Source organism: Sus scrofa, chromosome 5 (assembly GCF_000003025.6).
Source record: "Sus scrofa isolate TJ Tabasco breed Duroc chromosome 5, Sscrofa11.1, whole genome shotgun sequence".
Taxonomy (NCBI): domain Eukaryota; kingdom Metazoa; phylum Chordata; class Mammalia; order Artiodactyla; family Suidae; genus Sus; species Sus scrofa.
This window is the reverse complement of record NC_010447.5, coordinates 35667860-35687298: the sequence shown is the minus strand read 5'-3', so window position 1 is coordinate 35687298 and position 19439 is coordinate 35667860. Positions and strand designations below refer to the sequence as shown.

The window sequence follows — 19439 nt, the reverse complement described above, 5'->3', positions numbered from 1 at the left end:
TTTCTTTAAAAAAGTTTTTAATATCAACATACTCAGAACACATTTTTTGTAAAAACAATATGCAATTGTTTAACATACATTATAAAATCATTAATTGTAGAAAGTTTCCAACTGGCTAAATACTAAAAGAATCCTGTATTCTGGTGTAAAGGTGAACCATTTTCTATATTATACCAAAATTAAAATTTGCCCGTATTCTGGGAGTTCCCATTGTGACTCAATGGTAATGAATTCGACTAGGATCCATGAGGACCCACGTTTATCCTTGGCCTCATTCAGTGGGTTAAGGATCTGGCATTTCCGTGCACTGTAATGTAGGTTACAGACACGGCTCGGATCTGATGTGGCTGTGGCTGTGGCCTAGGCAAGCAGCTACAGCTCTGATTTGACCCCTAGCCTGGGAACTTCATATGCCAAGAGTGTGGCCCTAAAAAGAAAAAAAAAAATCCTGTATACCAAAATTGAGAAATGAGATTAAAAAAACCACCAATATGATAAAGTCTACCCAGAAGAGATCAAATGACTTCATAGCCTATCAATATTTTTTTATTTTAGTTTTTTGAGACACATGACTTATCCTATTTTAATGATTTGTATTTTAACCGAGGGGTATAATGTGGAGGGCAGAGAAAAAGATTTGGAAGTGTTCAATCTAGAACTTTCTAGATTATTGCATTTGTATTCTTTGTGCCAATGAATAAATAAATTACACTAACAAGGATTTCTCCATCTATAAATTGGAAATAACAACTACCACAAGGAATATTTGTAAAGAACAAGTAAGAGAACTAATGGGTTTCTCTAGTGCTTTGTTAACTTTAAGACTCTGAATAAAATTATTTAAAAAATTGTGTTAGTAGGGTTTGTTATTAAATGTCAAATTCCAATACTTGGCTTTGATATAGTATTTTATTTAGTTATGTTTTCCTTTTAACAAGTTATCATCAACAACAAATTTGTTCTGTGTCCATTTTAAAGGGAAAAATTGTACAATTCATTAAATAAACACTGTATGTAATTCAGGTCAACACCAATGTCCTTCTACATAATTTCTTTTGCTAACTCATTATAAGAAGAAATTTATTTGTTTCAAAAGAAAAGTATTCTATTATAAAAAGATTTAGCGTTTACATGTTGTCATTAAATTTGAATTTAACGTCATTTACCAAAGCACTTCACACATACTTTTTTCATAGTATTTATCATATTGTATTATAAATAATTGTTTCTCTCAAGAGACTTAGAGTAACTTACGGGCAGAAAATCACATCATATTTACCTGTATATCAAGTCCTTAGCCTTTGGCTGGTTCTTTGTGGATTGTTAGTGCCTAAGAGATAGAATGAATGACAGACGCAGAACAGAGGATATCTATTGCGTCCAGCAGAGGACAAAGAACTATTACAATTTTGATCAGTTTTACGGTTAGAAGTTCATCAACAAACTGAAAACAGAAAACAGAATTTTAAAAGATTCTGTGAATGAAAGTAGTTTTAAGATAGACAGGTAAAATAAATTGATGCAAAGAGAGTCTAGAGCATGTTATCAGAACAGTAACATGAAAATGACATGGAAAAAACAGCAAAAAATTTTACCTTAAAATTACTAAAAAGTAAAAAAAAAATAAATAAAAACAAGTGGAGTTTTCTTGTGGCACAGTGGGTTAAGGATCCGCTGTTGTAACTGCAGTGGCTTGGTTGCTACTGCTGCACAGGTTTGAACCCTGGCCCAGGCATTTCCACATGCCACGAGCACAGAAAAAAATTTTAAAAAATTAATAAAATTACTGAATGGTAATTTATTCGGTGGTCTCAATAATAATGAATGAAGCTTAAGTAACTTTGCCAAAAGCTTGTTGTATTTTAAAATGTTTTATTTTTGTTATTTTAAAATGTTATATTAAGAAATCAAGATATTATTGTAGGTGAGAATCAGCCTGTGTGAGTATTTTGTTTTGTATTGTGGAAGGGTGGTGAACCACATGAAAGTTTATATTGTAAACATAATTTACGTTTAAATGATTATTTGCCCAACTTGCTTTGAGGGGTAAAATAGAAATGGTCAGTAATTATTTGCTGATGGTTATGTCTGAAACCATATAAAGATAGCTGAAAACATGTAATGACAATTCCAAGGAGCTATATCCAATATTTAAGATAAAGATAAAATGACTAAAGGTTTACACTATACACAAAAGGATCTTCATAAATATTTAAGTGTTGACGATAACTAAAACAGATTTTTCCTACCTTTGCCATTGTGAATCTAGTTGCTTGGGAGATATTCCTTATTCCATTATTAGAAAGGATGCTAATAATGTGAAAAGAGTTTTACTAGGATCTAAGCAAACATTATTTTTAAAAGAGTTTTTTTCTTTTTTAAATCATCAAGTAGCCATTACCTTATGGGAAAAATTTACAGTAATATATGATTATGGACATATTACTTTTATATGGTGGTGTCAGAAGCTCAAAATCAGACCTGAATAACCTGACGGTACACGAATAAATTTTTATATGATCTGACCAAAGCTGTTTGAAGGAAAGGGTTCTTATTAAACAGTTATCTGGTAAAATAAGGCAAACCCTTTAACTGTTCAAGTGAAACCTCTAAGAATAGTTCTGATATCTGTTTTGTAAAATAATTAGCACTCGCATAGCTTTATCACAGACACATGTATTTTTAGAGAAATCTACATTTCATTTCCCTTAAGCAGTATGGTTGCTCTATTTGACTCTCACTAAAAAAGGAGGTAAAAAAGCAGGCTGATGTGTAAGATAAATTGATTTCATCTTAGGTTATAAGTTGTGAAGATATAATATGGTAAGTACTTTTTAATAATTTAATTCTATTGTGGGTTTATGAGAAAAAAAGAAAGCTTACGAGTTTTAGTATCAACACACATGGGGACCAAGGGAGTATTCCAAACACAGATCTTTGTAGCATGTTTGCCTATTAATGAATCACTTTTGAAACTAGAAATGTAATATGTTTATTATGAGAAAAAATGTAGTATGTATTTATCTTTTTGTTTCAAGTAAAAGATCTCAATTTTTACATTATTTCATAGCATATTTTCTTAGAAGATGAACATAGCTACCAGTTTTTACTAATCTGAGGTACTTGAGGCCTTACACAGCTTGGATGACTCAAGGGTGTGTCCCACTGAAAAATACTACATTAAAAATATTTTACAAGCTATTGCAAAAGCTAGTTTTGCTATGAAGGAGCCAATTAGCTGAGTTTTCCTGATATAAAGATACAGAAAGTTTAAATGAACGACCTTGTCCTGTACTTTAGGTTTTTTCTGTAATTTTTCCAAGTCACAGTGACAGTAATAATTTAATTAATACAAACCCCAGCAGTTTTAAAATTATATTTCATGTTGGTCAACTCCTACTAAGCATCTTATTTAGAACATGATATCCCAACTTTGGTATGGGAAAAAGGTTTTTTCTCATAGAAATTAAAAACGTTACTTGTCACAGACTGTTCTTTAAAAGCAGTTTAGTTTAAAAAGATAAAAACATAGCCTTTTCTAGCAAAAATTTTAAGTACAGAATTGTAATGTAAGGCACTTCCAAATAAGTTTCATAAAAAGTTTTCCATTTTTTTGTAATCAAGTCTTCATAAACTATGCAGTAATGTTACATTCCTTGACTTGAGTTTCTAAGTTGAATGAAGTTATGACAAGTAAAACTTTATTAAATACCCACTTTTGTAACAATTTCCTTAAATATCTTTATCTTTGAATACAATAAAGTTTGAGCCACAAACCTATACAGGGTAATCTTAAAAGAAGGTAACCTTGGTATGTTTTAGATTTAGAGAATTGGTAATGTTTTACCTTATTGATCTTGTTCAAGAATCTTGAAATCTTCCAAAGGAAGACTGCTTAAGGCAGTTGGTAAAATGTGTTCCGAAGTGCCCTTCGGTAATAAGTTATTTGCTTCCAGATTCTTCACCAAGCAGGTGGCTTTGATCCATCTTCGAGTTGCTCTGCGTTCTTTCTGTAGGCAAGTTTTCATTTTCCTTCTTAAGCTTGCTATTTCCTTTTCCAGTTTAATTATCCTCTTTTTTGCTTCCATAGGATTCCTAAAGGCGTAACTGTGTTCGAGTAGTACTTGCTGACTAGTAATGTTTGATTTTAAACTGGCTGGTCCAGTTGGAGTACAACTGTTTTTCTTCAAAACATTCCTTGACTTGAGTTTCTAAGTCGAATAAAATTAGAGGGTTGAACATAATTATGAAATATTATACACAAATAAATTTTGTCCACTTTTGGATAACAGTATTTAAACTGCTCTTTATTTATTTTTACTTATTTATTCCTTCTGTCCTTTCAGGGCCACACCTGCGGCATATGGAGGTTCCCAGGCTAGGGGTCCGATCAGAGCTGTAGCCACCGGCCTACACCACAGCCACAGCAATGACAGATCTGAGCCGTGTCTGCAACCCACACCACAGCCCACAGCAATGCCGGATCCTCAACCCACTCAGCGAGGCCAGGGGTTGAACCCAAGTCCTCACGGATGCCAGTTGGGCTCATTAACTGCTGAGCCATGACGGGAACTCCTAAACTGCTCTTTCAAAAACTGATTTTAGAAGTTTGATAGGAAACATCAGCAGCCCATCTCATGTAATCATGGATTCAAGCTTCTCAACTGGTTGAATTAACTCCAGCCACTTATTTCTTCTTTTCCCTTTTTTTTTTGGCTGTGCCTGTGACATGCAAAAGAAATTCCAGGCCCAGGGATTGAACCTGCACCACAGAAGTAACAACTCTGGATTCTTAACCTGCTGAGCTACCAGGGAACTCCCAAGCCACTTATTCTGTCTTCTCTCTCCAGATAGATATAAGCATGGATTTAGAAATAGACAATGGCCTCCTAAGGTCTCTTTCAAATTACTGAATATGATACTATAGAGACATAAAAAATCCTCTGAAATATTCTCACTAAGGCCAGTATAGAATGCATTTAGACATTTGGTTTATCTGTGATACTGATCTGAGCTCTTTTTTAGGTAAATACTATTCTCTCAATTTGATTAGTATTTCAGACCTGTTGTCCTACTTAATAAAAACATATTTCTAAGTATCAAGCTCCTGAAAAGAATTACTTATTATTTGTGTCCAGTTACATCTTTTTAGAGCTTTAAAATCTAGTTAGAAACTTTCTGCCCAAATCAAAATTTTGAGGACTCTTTATTTTTCATTCAAATAGTCATCAAGTCCTATCATTCTACTTCCTAAATATCTCTATCATAAATACTCTCCTCTCCATCATTCTTAATGCTACTGCCCATATCAAGCCCATATCATTAATACCTGGTTTGAATATATTAGAAACTTCTTTATTGATCTCTGGCTCATTTTGATCCTTACCAGTCCATTTTCTGCCACTGGAATAATTTTCTAACAGATTGATATTTTTAAACTGGCTAAATTCTTCTCTGCCTCCCCATTATCTAAAAAAATCTTTACATGGCAAAATATACCATTTAGGATCTCACCCTATTCTGCCATTCACTATCCTGATTTATACTCCAGCAATATTAAACCATTTATAGTCCTCGGATTACCTCATAACTTCATAACTGTGTCTTCCATTCATTCAAAAAACATTTATTGAAAGAGAGGAATTCATTTACGAATTTCTGGGACACAACAGTCAACAAATAAATATGGTTCCTCTCCTCATGAAACCTATAAGTGGCATTCCTTCTGCCTAGAGGAACTGGCAGGGAGTCTTTTTTGATCTTTATATGCCTATCATCTAACTCAGGTTTTGACATAATGTAAAGTTTAGTAGAGATCTGTTAAATGAATAAATGATTAAAATGTCAAAAACAAGGTATACTTCAAATTCAATAAATATTTGAGTGTATACTATGCACCAGGCACTATTTGAGGTTCCGAGGATTCACAAGTTAGGTCCTGAAGATTTTCTAATATCTGCGATAATTAGTTCACCACAATCTCTTCTCCTTTCTCTCCAGTTCAGATATTAACTCATGTACATTTACAAACTTAACTGTCACAAATAACTCAAGCAGTATGTTTTTCCTCTCTCAGAGGGAAAGATGGCAAAGATGTCTGTCCTTTTCAGAGCTAAAAATTCTTTTTTGTTCATTCTACCCCTTCTAAACCTTTCAGTGACCCTGTCTTCTTCAGCCAGCTTTTTCTTCTCTGATCTGATCTTTCCTAACGAGATAAAACAGTTTTAATATATTCATACTATACCTTAAATCTCTCTTTCCTTTTATTTATTATTTTTTTTAGGGCTGCACTTGTGGCATACAGAAGTTCCTAGGCTAGGGGTCTAATCGGAGCTACAGCTGCTGACCTACACCACAGCTACAGCAACACAGGATCTGAAACATGTCTGCGACCTACACCACAGCTCACAGCAATACTGGATCCTTAACCCACTGATTGGGGCCAAGGATCAAAAGCGTGTCCTCATGGTTACTCGTTGGGTTTGTTAACACTGAGCCCAATGGAAACTATTTCCTTCCTTTTAAATATCACTTGCAGAATTCCCATCCTGGTGCAGCAGAAATGAATCCAACTAGGAACCATGAGATTGTGGGTTGGATCCCTGAACTTGCTCAGTGGGTTGAGGATCCCACGTTGCCGTGAGCCGTGGTGTAGGTTGTAGATGGGCTTGGATCTGGTATTGCTGTGGCTGTGGTGTATGCCAGCAGCTATAGCTCCAATTAGAACCCTAGCATTGGAACCTCCATATGCCGCAAGTGCGGCCCTAGAAGGCCAAAAAAAAAAAAAAAAAAAAAAATCACTTGCTAACATTGATTTTCCATTCACTCCACAACTTATTAGCTTTTGTTCTCATCATGCTACTGTAGTTGTCCTGTGCAAGGTCAAGAACCCTCTTGTAAGTTCCAAACTCCAAGCTCAAGCCCAGCCTAAATGCCTGAGCTCTATGAGGTTTCTCCCTGTGAAATTATATTCTTTGGTATAACTCATCTTCTTTGGGTATGCTGCTCTGAAAGCACTCAGCACACAATATTTGCATGTCATCTTAAAATTAGAGCAGAGTGATGCTGGAGGTTTCATTACTCAAAATTTCTCAGTTTTGCCAGTAGGTGAATTATTGATAATAATTAGCAGTAATGTAAAATTCCAATATAGTAAAACAATTCAGATTAGGGAAAGAATACAATTAGAGACCTGAGCTCTAATTGTAGCATGCATCTTTACTGCATAGTTTTGCAACTTTCTTGTGGTATATCATTATACACGAATTTCAATATATTCTGAATTGTTCTATTTTATAAACAAAAAGGGATAGATTCTAAAAATGGTAAAAATAGGCTAAAAGAAAAGTAACATTACCTACCATAGACTTTATATGGGTACAAAAATCAAAAATGGTTGGAACAGCATCCATCTTAAGTCGTCGAGTTTGTCCTGTTAGGTCAAAACAAGATGCTTCAAAGTGCTTTGAACAAAGAAAAGTATGTTTTCCTGGTACAAAATTTTTGCGCCTAACCAGGCGAACCCATTCTTTTCTTCTTTTAGGATCCAAGGGAAACCTTAAAAAAAAAGAAAGAGGCAACTCAAATTCCAACTACCACACTTCTGGTTACACGTAAATGGTTAAAAGAAATTCTGAAAGGTGACAATTTAAAATATCTTCCATTTACATAAAAATTTTTAAATTTCCAGTATCTACACACTAGAACAGAAATCAATTGATGCTAATTTTTTTTCCCTTTTTTGGCCGACCCGAAGCATATGGGGTTCCCAGGCCAGGGATCAGATCTGAACCACAGTTTCAATCTAGGCCGCATCTGCAGCAACACAGAATCCTTAACTCCCACTGTGTTGGGCTAGGGATCGAACCTGCATCCCAGCTCTCCCAAGGTGCCGTTGATCTTTTGCACCACAGTGGGAACTCTGATGCTAATTTTTTTTTCTTTAGAGCTGCACCTGTGATATATGGAAGTTCCCAGGCTAAGGGTAAAAGTGGAGCTATAGCTGCCAAATTATGCCACAGCCACAGCAACACAAGACCCAAGCCATGTTTGCAACCGACACCACAGCTCACAGCCACGCCAGGTCCTTAATCCACTGACCGAGGCCAAGGATCAAACCCACATCCTCATGGATACTAGTTGGATTCATTACCTCTGAGTCACAGTGGTAACTCCTGGATACTAATTTTTATAAACTATAAAAAAATTTATAAAAAACTAACTTAAGTGGTTTAATTTTTCAGGGTTTTAAAGAGACTTAGCTTCTCAAACTAGTCCTTAAACAAGGGCAGTAAAAACCATTAAGACTCAACTGATCTAGATCAAATTCATGTAGAACCATTCATAAGCAGAGGTAATTTCACAATGCTTTGATATGTTGCTCATGTACCTGGTCAAGACAAATCAGACTATATACAGAATAAATTTTATCAAGATGGAGCTTGTATTCCTCTGTGTTTATTCATTCTGACACCACATTGCTTTGTAATTTTCCATTTTAATAAATTTCCAATGAAGTCACAGTTGGTTATAAGTTTTTAAATTTTTTTATTAAAGTATAGTTGATTTACAATGTTGTACCACTTGCTGCAGTACAATAAAGTGAGCCAGTCATACACATATACATTATTTTCTCCGTATTTTCTTCCATCGTGGTCTATCCCAAGAATTTGGATATAGTTCCCTGTACTATATAGTAGGGCCTCACTGCTTGTCTGGATAAGTTTCTTGAGGACAAGGATCATTATATCTTTTTGTTTATCTTTAACACTTACATAGTGCCTTGCAAACGGTAGCAACTCAACAAAAATTTGCTTAAGTAACATAAATACGGAATATATACTAAGTCATTTTATTACTTCCATGATGTTAAACTGTATATATTTTTCAAAAATCAACTCTTGGAGTTCCCATCGTGGTGCAGTGAAAACGAATCTGACTAGGAATCAAGAGGTTGCAGGTTTGACCCCTGGCCTCACTCAGTGTTAAGGACCCAGAGTTACCGTAAGATGTGGTGTAAGTTGCAGACGCAGCTCAGATCTGGGGTTGCTGTGGCTGTGGCGTAGGCCAGCAGCTATAGCTCTGTTTAGACCCCTAGCCTGGGAACCTCCATACGCTGCAGGTGTGGCCCTAAAAAGACATGACAAAAAAAACCCCCAAAAAACCAAAAAACAAACCCCAAACAAAAAACTCTTAAGCTATGTAGTACAGCATAGTATAATTATTACAAAAAGTAAAATAGTGATGACAAGCCCAGCAGGAATGTTTTTCTCTTTTCATGTATTTAAAATATAAAATATACTGATCTGTACCCAGTGTATACCTGATAAGGAAGAGAAAAATATAAGGAACTGTCTAAAAATTCTAATGGTAACTGTGATGACTGACTTGGAAATAGAAGAATCAACATTCGCATGTAATAAGTTTGAGATGAACTCTTTAGTTTGATTACCTCATCCTTTGAGTGTTAATTATGAACTCACTACTGCCCAAAAAGAACCATTAAATTTGTTAGATCATGTGGCTCAATCCCCAACTGAAGCTTCACTAGGTTAACAGCTTTGGCTATATCAGATATACTAGGCTTGCTCAAATTATCAGCAGGGAAGGGCACAAAGAGATGAATGCCCAAATTTACTGGTAAACACCCTGCCATCTCCTGTATTTATTCTCCACAACCCCAAACACACCCTGACCTGAAGATAACATTTGTATGTCATGCTACAGTTTGTATGTTTTCTATCTGTAAGTTTTTTTCTATTTCATTTAAAAACCTCTGATAGAGAATTCATCTACTCCAACTCTCACCTCTTAACAATAATGAAGTAATAGTCTTGACTCACAACTCTGTTCCAACACTAAATAATTTGAAAATAATTCCTGGGAGTTCCTGTGGTAGCTCAGCAGGTTAAGAACCCGACACAGTGTCCACGAGGATGTGACAACTGAATCGATCCCTGGTCCCACTCAGTGGGTTATGGATCTGGTGTTGTCCTAAAGTGAGGTGTAGGCTGCAGATGTGGCTCAGATCTGGTGTTGCACAGGCCTCAGCTGCAACTGATTCAATGCCTATCCTGGGAACCTTCATATGCTGCTGCCATAAAAAGGGACAAAAAAAAGAAAATGCTTCTGGAGGACTAAGATAAAAATAAAGCTTTAGTTTATAAGCACATTTCTTCTTTCTGGGGACTTAATAAAGCCTCAGAACAAATAAGTACTATCATATATTAACATTTGTATATGACTGCGGATATACGAAGACTGTCTTTCAGATGTTATTTTTCAACACGCTGCCTCCTTTTTTTATTTAGCTCTTTTTAAAACCAAAGTTTTATTTATTTATTTGTTTGGTTTTTTCTTTTCCTTTTTTTTTTTTTTTTTTTTTGTCTTTTTAGGGCTGCACCTGTGGCATATGGAGGTTCCCAGGCTAGGGGTCTAATTAGAGCTGTAGCTGCTGGCCCACACCACAGCCACAGCAAAGCTAGATTCAAGCCACATCTGCGACCTATACCACAGCTCATGGCAACGCTGGATCCTTAACCCACTGAGCAAGGCCAGGGATTGAACCCGAAACCTCATGTTTCCTAGTCGGATTTGTTTATGCTGAGCCACAATGGGAACTCTCTGGTTTTTGTCTTTTTAAGTCCTCATCCATGGCATTTGGAGTTCCCAAGCTAAGGGTTGAATCGGAGCTGTAGCTGCCAGCCTAGGCCACAGCCACAGCAATGCCAGATCGAAGCTGCGTCTGTGACCTAAGATGCAGCCTGCGGCAACGCCAAATCCTTAACTTACTGAGCAAGGCCTGGGATGGAACCTGAGTCCTCATGGACACTAGTTGTATTTGTTACCACTGAGCCACAATGGGAACTCCTAAACAAGTTTTAAATTGGAAACCGCTGTCTCCAATTGGACCTTAACTTGACAAAATTCTACTTCCTTCTTTTAGACTGTTTAAGAATCCCATCTTCTTAAGAAAGTTTTTCAAGATCAGAAGACTCTGTTTGATGTTCCTATATCATGTAGCACTAATTCTAATTGTTTATTTTTCTGTCTCTGCCACTAGATCACAGGTTTCTCCTGGTTAGGAGCTGTTTTTCACTACTTTATCCTGTTAAATAAGCACTCAATTAACTGTTTTCAGTGAATCAATGAATGAACAAAGTGATGGAGTTAGTTTACCATTACTATATAATCTTTAGATCATCTGTGTTGAAATAAGAATAATCAACAATTTTATATTTGATTTTGGATTTTTTTTTTTTTTTTTTTTTTTTTGTCTTTTCAGGGCAGCAGCAGCGGCATATGGAAGCTCCCAGGCTAGGGGTAGGATCAGAGCTACAGCAGCCAGTCTGGGCTAGACCCCTAGCCTGGGCACCTCCATATGCTGCAGGTATGGCCCTAAAAAGACAGAAAAAAGAAAAGAATGTTGTTTTACCTTTTTAGACTTCAGTTTGATCATCTATAAAGTGAAATAATAATGATACCTAGTGTGGTTCTACAGATTAAATGCAACAATGTGAGTAAATGCTTAGCCCAGGAGTTCCCTCTGTGGTCCAGTGGAATTGGAGGTGTCTCAGCAGTGCCAGGATGCAGGTTCCTTCCCTGGCCTGGCATGGTGGGTTAAAGATTTGGTGCTGGTAGGTTGCAAATGTGCTCGGATCTGATCCCTGGCCCAGGGAACTCCAAGAACTCCATATGCTGTGGAAGTGGCCAAAAAAAACCTTAGCCCACTACATAGGACATGGTAAATATTAAATAAATGCTATTTATTATTACTATAAAAGTAACTATGTGTCTTGAGTGTTATAAAAGGGTAAGTACAGGATTGCATGCAACCATGACACAGGAAGAGCTAATCCAGTCAAGAGTCTTTACGAGAGTAAAAATTAGCTAGGGAAATTAACATGGGAGTAGTGAAGAGTGTGAAGAGTATCCTGGGGACAGGGAAGAATGTTATGACATGAAATGATGATGGAAGGCCTTCTAAGTTAAAGAGTAATCTTGAACTTTATTCAAAATGGCATTGGTAAGCCATTAAGAGAGAGAGTGTTGTTAGAGAGCTGACTGCTAACAGAAAATCTTTAACTAGTTGTTAAACACAGCTATTATTAAAAATTAAGTTTGGGAGTTCCCAGTCATGGTTCAGCAGAAACGAATCCCACTAGTATCCATGAGGACACAGGTCCGATCCCTGGCCTCGCTCAGTAGGTTAAGGATCTGGCGTTGCTGTGAGCTGTGGTGTAGGCCAGCAGCTATAGCTCGGGATTTGACCTGTAGCCTGGGAACCTCCATATGCCTTGGGTGTGGCCCTACAAGACAAAAAAAAAAAAAAAAAAAATTCTTTGTATTTAAATTAAAAACAAAGGTAATAAATACTAAAACCCCATCACTTCCTACTTATTTTACTATTATCTATACTCTTTTAAGGTTATTTATGTCTCTTACATCTCGAAGGAATAAATGCTACAGAACAGGATAGTACTGTACTTTTCTTCCCTCAACTCCATGATCAGTGATGGTATCGTTAGTAGATTAAAACTAGCCAAGAGTATTTATATCATGGAATTTGGGCAAACACTACAAATCAGGGCTTTTCCCCTTCCCAGGAGATCCTGTGGTTGAACATTTAGCAACACATCATTGAGAAGAGCAGTTAGGAATGCATGAATAGAAGCAGTGAACCAGTTAAAGAGGTTACTGTAATAATCCTATCAAGAGGGAATGCTGAGAAGTCAAGGGAGGATGACTTTCCAGTTTCTAGGTGGATAGTATTTCCATTTACTGAGAAAGGGCACGGGAAGTGGTGTAGGTTTGGGGGAAGCTATACTCAGTACAGTTTTAGTATGTTGAATGTGAGAAAATGAAGAGAACAAGGAAATATTGAAACACATCACCTAGAGGTCTAAAACACATTAGAGAGATGTAGACTAGAGGTAGTGATTTGGGAGGTATCAACAAGACCACAGGAACAGCTGCAATCACTTTGATAAGAGTAGGAAGACCTTGGTCAGGGAGTAGAGTGGCAGAGTAGACTTGAAGTTAGGCCAGGAAGATGAAAACCACAAAATTACTGTGAAATAATTCAAAGTAGAGAGTATTTCAAGGAGGAAATGATCACATGCCACGAAAAAAGGATGTAGGAGTGACAACTCATTTTAGCAAGAGCAGTTTAAAAGATTATTGGAGAGACTTAGACTGGAAGGCGCTTAATGAGAGCTAAGAAAAATGGCAACAGTAAGTATAGGTAGTACAAGTTGTCCATGAGGATAAAGAAGTCTGCCAATGTCCTAGGAGACGAGTGAATTAAACGTTACTTGTATTTATGAAATAGAAATATATTTTTATTATAAATGACATTATTTTAAGATCTAAACCTCTGGGGTTACAAATGAAAATGTTAATTTTTTTTTTTTCCTTTTTTTTTAGGGCTGCGTCTCCAGCATATGGAAGGTCCCCGGGCTAGGGGTCAAATCAGAGCCACCACAACCAGTTCAATGCCAGATCTGAGCCACACCTGTGACCTACGACCTACACTGCAGCTTGCTGCAACACCGAATTCTTAACTCACTGAGCAAGGCCAGGGATCAAACCCACCCTCCTCATGGATTCTAGTTGGTTCTTAACCCACTGAGCCACAAGAGAACTCCAAAATGTTAATTTCATAGCAAGCCAATGGTCAAACTCGAAAAGGAGGTATATATGTTACTGTACCACCATGCATCTCTTAAACATTCAATATTATCGGTGCCTTGGCTTGTCTCTCTCATCTTCCAAATCAAATTACCACATGTGGCAGTTTTTCCTCAAGCATTTCTTAAATCTGTCTACTTCTTTCCAACCCTACTGTCAGTATCATCCTAGTCTAGGTGCCTGGGTGAACCCTTCCTTGTTTTACTATAGGTTCTTAACTTTTTTCTCTATCAACTCTCACCTCTTCTAATGCTGATTGTGTCAGCAACAGAAGTACATTGTTTAGTTCAGTTGATGGTGTAGCAAAATTTCCCTGTGCAACAGTATGTACATAAACATCCTGTAACAAGATCCTTTCTCATCAAACTCATCCCTTGATGATGTGTGACCAGCACTTTTAAGTAACACTATAATTCTCTACACTGAAGCCTGAGGTCATTTTAATATACAAATCTAATCATGCCATTCTTTTTAAAGCTTCCATGGCTTCTCAAGTGTAGCATACAGGACCAAATTTATGTCATCTTTTGGTCTCATTTGAGCTTTCACATCCTTTGAGAAGTGTTCTTTGACTTTTCAAGGCAAAGCTAGGTCTCCCTAAAGGTTTCTTCTGTGGCACTTAACCATAATTATTTGTGTCAGTCTTTCTCATTCCAACTCCGGGAAGATAATTTCCTGGATCCCTAGTAGGAGAGGCAAATAAGAGCTTGGTACACATTCGATGGGTGAATGAACAAAGGACTACATGTGCATGAAGTAGATGACAAAAAGAAACACCACAAGAGTTTTTGTTTGTTTGTTTTTTAGTACTAACTTTTAATAAGAAGGTACATTTAGTCATAATGAGATAAGGAGAAAGGTCAGGGTTATTTTCCACATTCTACGACCTTATTAAGCTGTGAGGTATATAAAATCAGAACTGTTTGCACTCAACTTTTTGAATCCTTCCTTTCTTCAGGCATATGGCAGGCATTTGTAGAGAAGGTAAAACATTTACCTAAGTACTTATGTCATATAGTGTTCAAAGCCCTTTCAAGAGGTCTGATTTAACAGAACTAAAGAATTTTGCTTGCTCTTCCAGCAAACGTAGGAAAAACACAATCCGGGTTCCTTTTATTATACTACTCTGCATACTAAAAGAAAAGAAAGCTTTCATTTCCCACTTTCATTAACATCGCTTAATTCCACGGCTATTAATGATGACTCAATTCCTCCACAAAATTACTGCCTGTGACTAAAAGATTAAAAATCCAAATGCTTCCCATGTCAGTTCAGCCAGTAAGAATTAACTTCTAATGAGAACACAGCAGGCTTTTTAGGTGATTGCTGGCTTGAACAGGAAGATCTCACTTCCTCTTACGGTGTCATTAATGTCAAGACCTGATCTAATACACAGGAGTAAAAGAGTAGAAAATTAAGGTATCTTCCTTGTCACTTTCTAAAGGAGCAATCACCGTACAGAACTTGGCTCTCTTTCTCAAAGTGAGCAAACCTTCCCCGAAGGGAGAGAAAAATTGGACAGATTTGAGAAACACACACAAAGGGTAAAAATGTTGCGCCTCTGCTACTAGTTAGCTACGGAAGTTATCAGAATTAGTAGAATCCTCCCTGGTCTTCCCCCCCGCCCCAAGCGATACCCAGTCAAGGAACTCCCGTTTTCGTCACCCGCACTCCCTGCCCAGGTTACCTGTGGAAGCTGATGTTAATGTGCTTGTTGTAGGTAGTAGCACAGCCCGCCGCGGCGCAATTGGTCGGCATTTCCCTTTCCCCCTCATTCGGCGCTGTCTTAAGCCTGATTTGAGGTGCGGGTTGCTACGCTCCCTTCGGGCAGAGACTGGGGAAGCGTGGCAGGGGAAGGGCCAAAGAACTGAGTCGTGGGACCTGCGTGCGAGGAAGGGGTTGTGTATGCGTGTTGTGTGTGTGTGTGTGTGTGTGTGTGTGTGTGTGTGTGTAGCTGGGGGGGGGTAGTCAACCTTCCCTTTCTCTTTATTAATATGGCGGACTTGGGGCAGCAGAGCCTACAGTCCTGGAGCTCCAGTCCCCTTCGTTTGCCTTCACCAACATGGCGAACGCAACCCGCCCTACCGCTGGCTCCCAAAAGAGAGGGACTACTGGTCTCTTTGGTAGTTGTTCTTTGAGCAATCGAAGAGGTATGCCCCCCACCAGCCCCCTATCACTATGAAATATGAATCTCGCAGCCGAGATTAAGAAGAGACCCGCCTACCCTGCCACGCACCCAGAAACCCGAGTTTAGGGTCTGGAGTAGCTAACAGGCACAGATTTTGGAAGGACAAACGGAAAGCAATACTCAAAAAAAACTACAACGCCCACTGAGAATCGCGTCGTCCTAATTTTTATCGCGTGAATTGGGAGCCTTGTTTCCTGCGTGCTTCGGGAAGTGACGTCACGAGTAGAGCCACTTCCAGAGACCCTTTCTCGCGAGGCGGAAGAGCCCCGATCGCGGAGAGCAAGGGGGCGCTAGGGAAGGGAACTGAATTGCGACGGTCCGGCGAGAAAGAGCTGGGGTGCGGGGAAGTTGGGGAGCAGAGCCCACTAGGTGTCCGAGTACTGTAAAACCGCACCGACCGGGTCCGTTAGGAAAAAAGGAAACAGAGGAGGAAGACAATTGTAGGGTGGATCCCCGGACAGAGGGCTAAGGTTGTGTGGAAGGCACTGCTCCCGGGATGGCGACCGCAGATACTCCGGCCCCGGCCTCCAGTGGCCTCTCGCCCAAGGAAGAAGGGGAGCTCGAAGATGGAGAGATCAGCGATGACGATAATAACAGCCAGATACGGAGCCGGAGCAGCAGCAGCAGCAGTGGCGGAGGGCTGTTACCGTATCCGCGGCGAAGGCCTCCTCACCCGGCCCGGGGTGGTGGATCCGGCGGAGGCGGTGGCTCCTCCTCGTCGTCGTCCTCTTCTCAGCAGCAGCTGAGGAATTTCTCACGCTCACGGCACGCGTCGGAGCGGGGCCACCTCAGGGGACACAGCAGCTACCGACCCAAAGAGCCGTTCAGGTCTCACCCGCCTTCCGTGCGGATGCCTTCGAGCTCACTGTCCGAAAGCAGCCCCCGGCCGTCCTTTTGGGAACGGAGCCACATTGCCTTGGACCGTTTCCGTTTTCGAGGCAGGCCTTACCGGGGTGGGAGTCGCTGGAGTCGGGGGCGAGGAGGGGGTGAGCGAGGAGGCAAGCCGGGGGGCAGACCTCCCCTAGGAGGAGGAGCAGGATCTGGATTCAGCAGCAGTCAGAGCTGGCGAGAGCCCTCTCCACCTCGGAAGAGTTGTATCCTTAACGTGGCGGTCTGCCCTGGGTGTGTCACTACTAAAGTTCCTTTTAGCGTCATTGCTAGGTCTTTGAGATGAGTAACTTTTCTGAACCATCAGAACCGCTTGTCACTGTAAGTATACTTAACGTAGTTGGTTCTTTGGTAATCTCCATGTGTCAAACCGTAGCGTTATTTTAAAAAATTACTTTATTGAGTTTATTGCTTTTTAATAAATATTTACGTGTTATGGATGGGGGCCAAACTAATGGAACCTAAGGAAGTGTAAAATCAGATCTGTAATATTACATCAGAAGCCCAAGTTTCATTAACCCTCTTTTTAATACTACCCTTGCTTTTAGGTGATGTTGACTTAGATTTTTAGAGGAAGAAAAAAAATATTAGCCATAAAAAGTTTGGGGAATACCATTGCTTATATCATATTGCACTGCGACATTGGAAATTGTGAAGTTTCATTCTGCATAATCCTACTGCTTTTATTTGAGTCTGTTTTAACCTTTCTATCTTGATTTATTCTTACACATTGCTGCCTTCTAAAGTTGGAAAAAAAAAACCCCGGTATATTCACCAGCTCTATTAATTCAGAGGCTTTAAATTTATATGTCTTTTTTGGAAAACTTTAAGTCTTATTTCTTATGTTCACATTTTTGACATTTTATAACTCTTAGAGTTGGGCTACAGAGAGAATGAAACTTAACAGCATTTTTATCTCAATATATTGGAAACCATGGGATTTATGGGAAGGTGGAGATTATGGAGAGATTGAGAAGGAAAATTGCAAAATATCTGTTTTTTGTCCCTTCTGATCTTTAAACATTCCTGAGTTTACTCATCTGAAGATTTGCCATTTTAAGATGTGTTTATATGTCTGTGTCTTGACTTATTCCATGATAACCACATAAAAAGTTTACTAAGAACTTTATTACTGATTGTAATTTCCATGGTGTAATGATTTTTTAATATATTCATTATATATGACACTTAACATATAATGACATTTGTTTGGGAGACAGTGAACATTATTTTCATGGGATACTCAGGCCCAAATTGTCTTTCCCAGATGTCAGGATAGAAATATAGGTTTAGGTAAGAAGTAGCAGCTTCTGGTGCTAGTGCTCTGAAAAAATTACAACCAAAAGTTGGATTAGGAGCACTCCAGGATTGTTTCAGAAAAAATCATTTTGGTATTTAACTTTTTTTTTCTTTTCTTTTTTGACCGCCCCGAGGCATATGGAGTTCCTGGGCCAGGGATCAGATCCGAGCCACAGTTGTGACCTACGCCACAGTTGCAGCACTGGATCGTTAAGCCACTGTGTCGGGCCAGGGATCAAACCTGCATCTCATCGCTCCAGAGATGCCACAGCAGGAACTCCCTGTATTTAACTTTTCAAAAGAGGATAGTCTTCCAGTGAAGTTAGAAAACCTCTGCCCAAGATATTTTTTAATCAAGGATTTATTAGTTGTCAATTATGAATCTAAAAGCAGAAAGGCTATTTAAGCACATATATTCAGATTTTTTAAGAGTACAAAGATGAGACTTGTAATTTTTGTGGGAGAGACATATCAATGACCATAGTTCAGTGTAAAAAGTTCGAATTGAAGTATGTAAAAAGTATTATGGAGAGCTTAAAGTTTTTTCTTAGTTTATTTTAGAGAAGAAAGTAATGAGTAGATTTACCTAGCTCCTGCCTTTGCCTTCTCATTCAATACCAATTTGACCTCTACCACATACCTTCATTAATTATTAACCTTATATAGTTTGTGGGGTTTTTTCTTTGGCTGCTCCCGTGGCCTATCAAAGTTTCTGGGCCAGGGATCGAACCCATGCCATAGCAGCGACCCAAATCGCTACAGTGACAGTGCTGGATCCTTAATCTTCTGTGCACCACAAAAGAGAACTCCAACTTTATATGTTTTTATTAGTAAATAGGCATATGATGTTGTGAAACAAGTACAGGAAAAGAGCCTGTCTGATTTCTACAATAACTTATAAGAAATGAGCTGTTTTGCTATTTTTCTTTTCTCAGATGCTGCACTTAAGGATCTTCTGTTTATTGTTTTTGAAGTATCATTAATGCATCCTAGTGGTGGTATTCTTTGTAAGAATTTGCAAGGGAAGACATAGTTCCTAGCCACGTCTATATAATATGAGCAAACAATTTGTAATTTAAAATTTTATTAATTCAAAGCTCTTTAATACCATAATTGTACTGAGTTTAATTCATATTTCCACTGTTTTTGTGGTGTATTTTTATTTTACAAATGTTGCATTAAGAAAGGATAAGGGTTATTCTGTGGCTCCTTTTCATAATCTAGAACTGAAGTAACATGAGTACAGATGGGTTTCTTTTTTAAAAAACTTTTTTTCTCTGTAATATGATGCAGCTTTAAAGAAATAGAATAAATCAGATTCTATTGTAGTAGTAGTTATTTTCATTCTCACTCATTTTTACCTTTCCTTAGTGAT

At 38.3% G+C, this 19439-nt stretch overlaps 2 protein-coding genes across 2 annotated transcripts in view; one reads left to right on the top strand and one right to left on the bottom strand.

Moving 5' to 3' along the window:
• On the bottom strand, positions 1 to 16019 carry THAP2 (THAP domain containing 2). The gene is made up of 3 exons (XM_003126383.4): positions 15377 to 16019; positions 7362 to 7557; positions 1 to 4211 (listed from the first exon to the last, which is right to left on the bottom strand). The coding sequence occupies exons 1-3, from the start codon at positions 15445 to 15447 to the stop codon at positions 3849 to 3851; spliced, it is 630 nt and encodes a 209-aa protein (XP_003126431.3). The 5' UTR covers positions 15448 to 16019; the 3' UTR covers positions 1 to 3848.
• The window catches only part of ZFC3H1 (zinc finger C3H1-type containing), a 53935-nt gene continuing 50603 nt past the window's right edge, over positions 16108 to 19439 (top strand). The window contains exon 1 of the mRNA XM_021092001.1: positions 16108 to 16971. Within this exon, the coding sequence (XP_020947660.1) occupies positions 16374 to 16971 (598 nt within the window). The 5' untranslated portion in view covers positions 16108 to 16373. The remainder of the gene's footprint in view (positions 16972 to 19439) is intronic.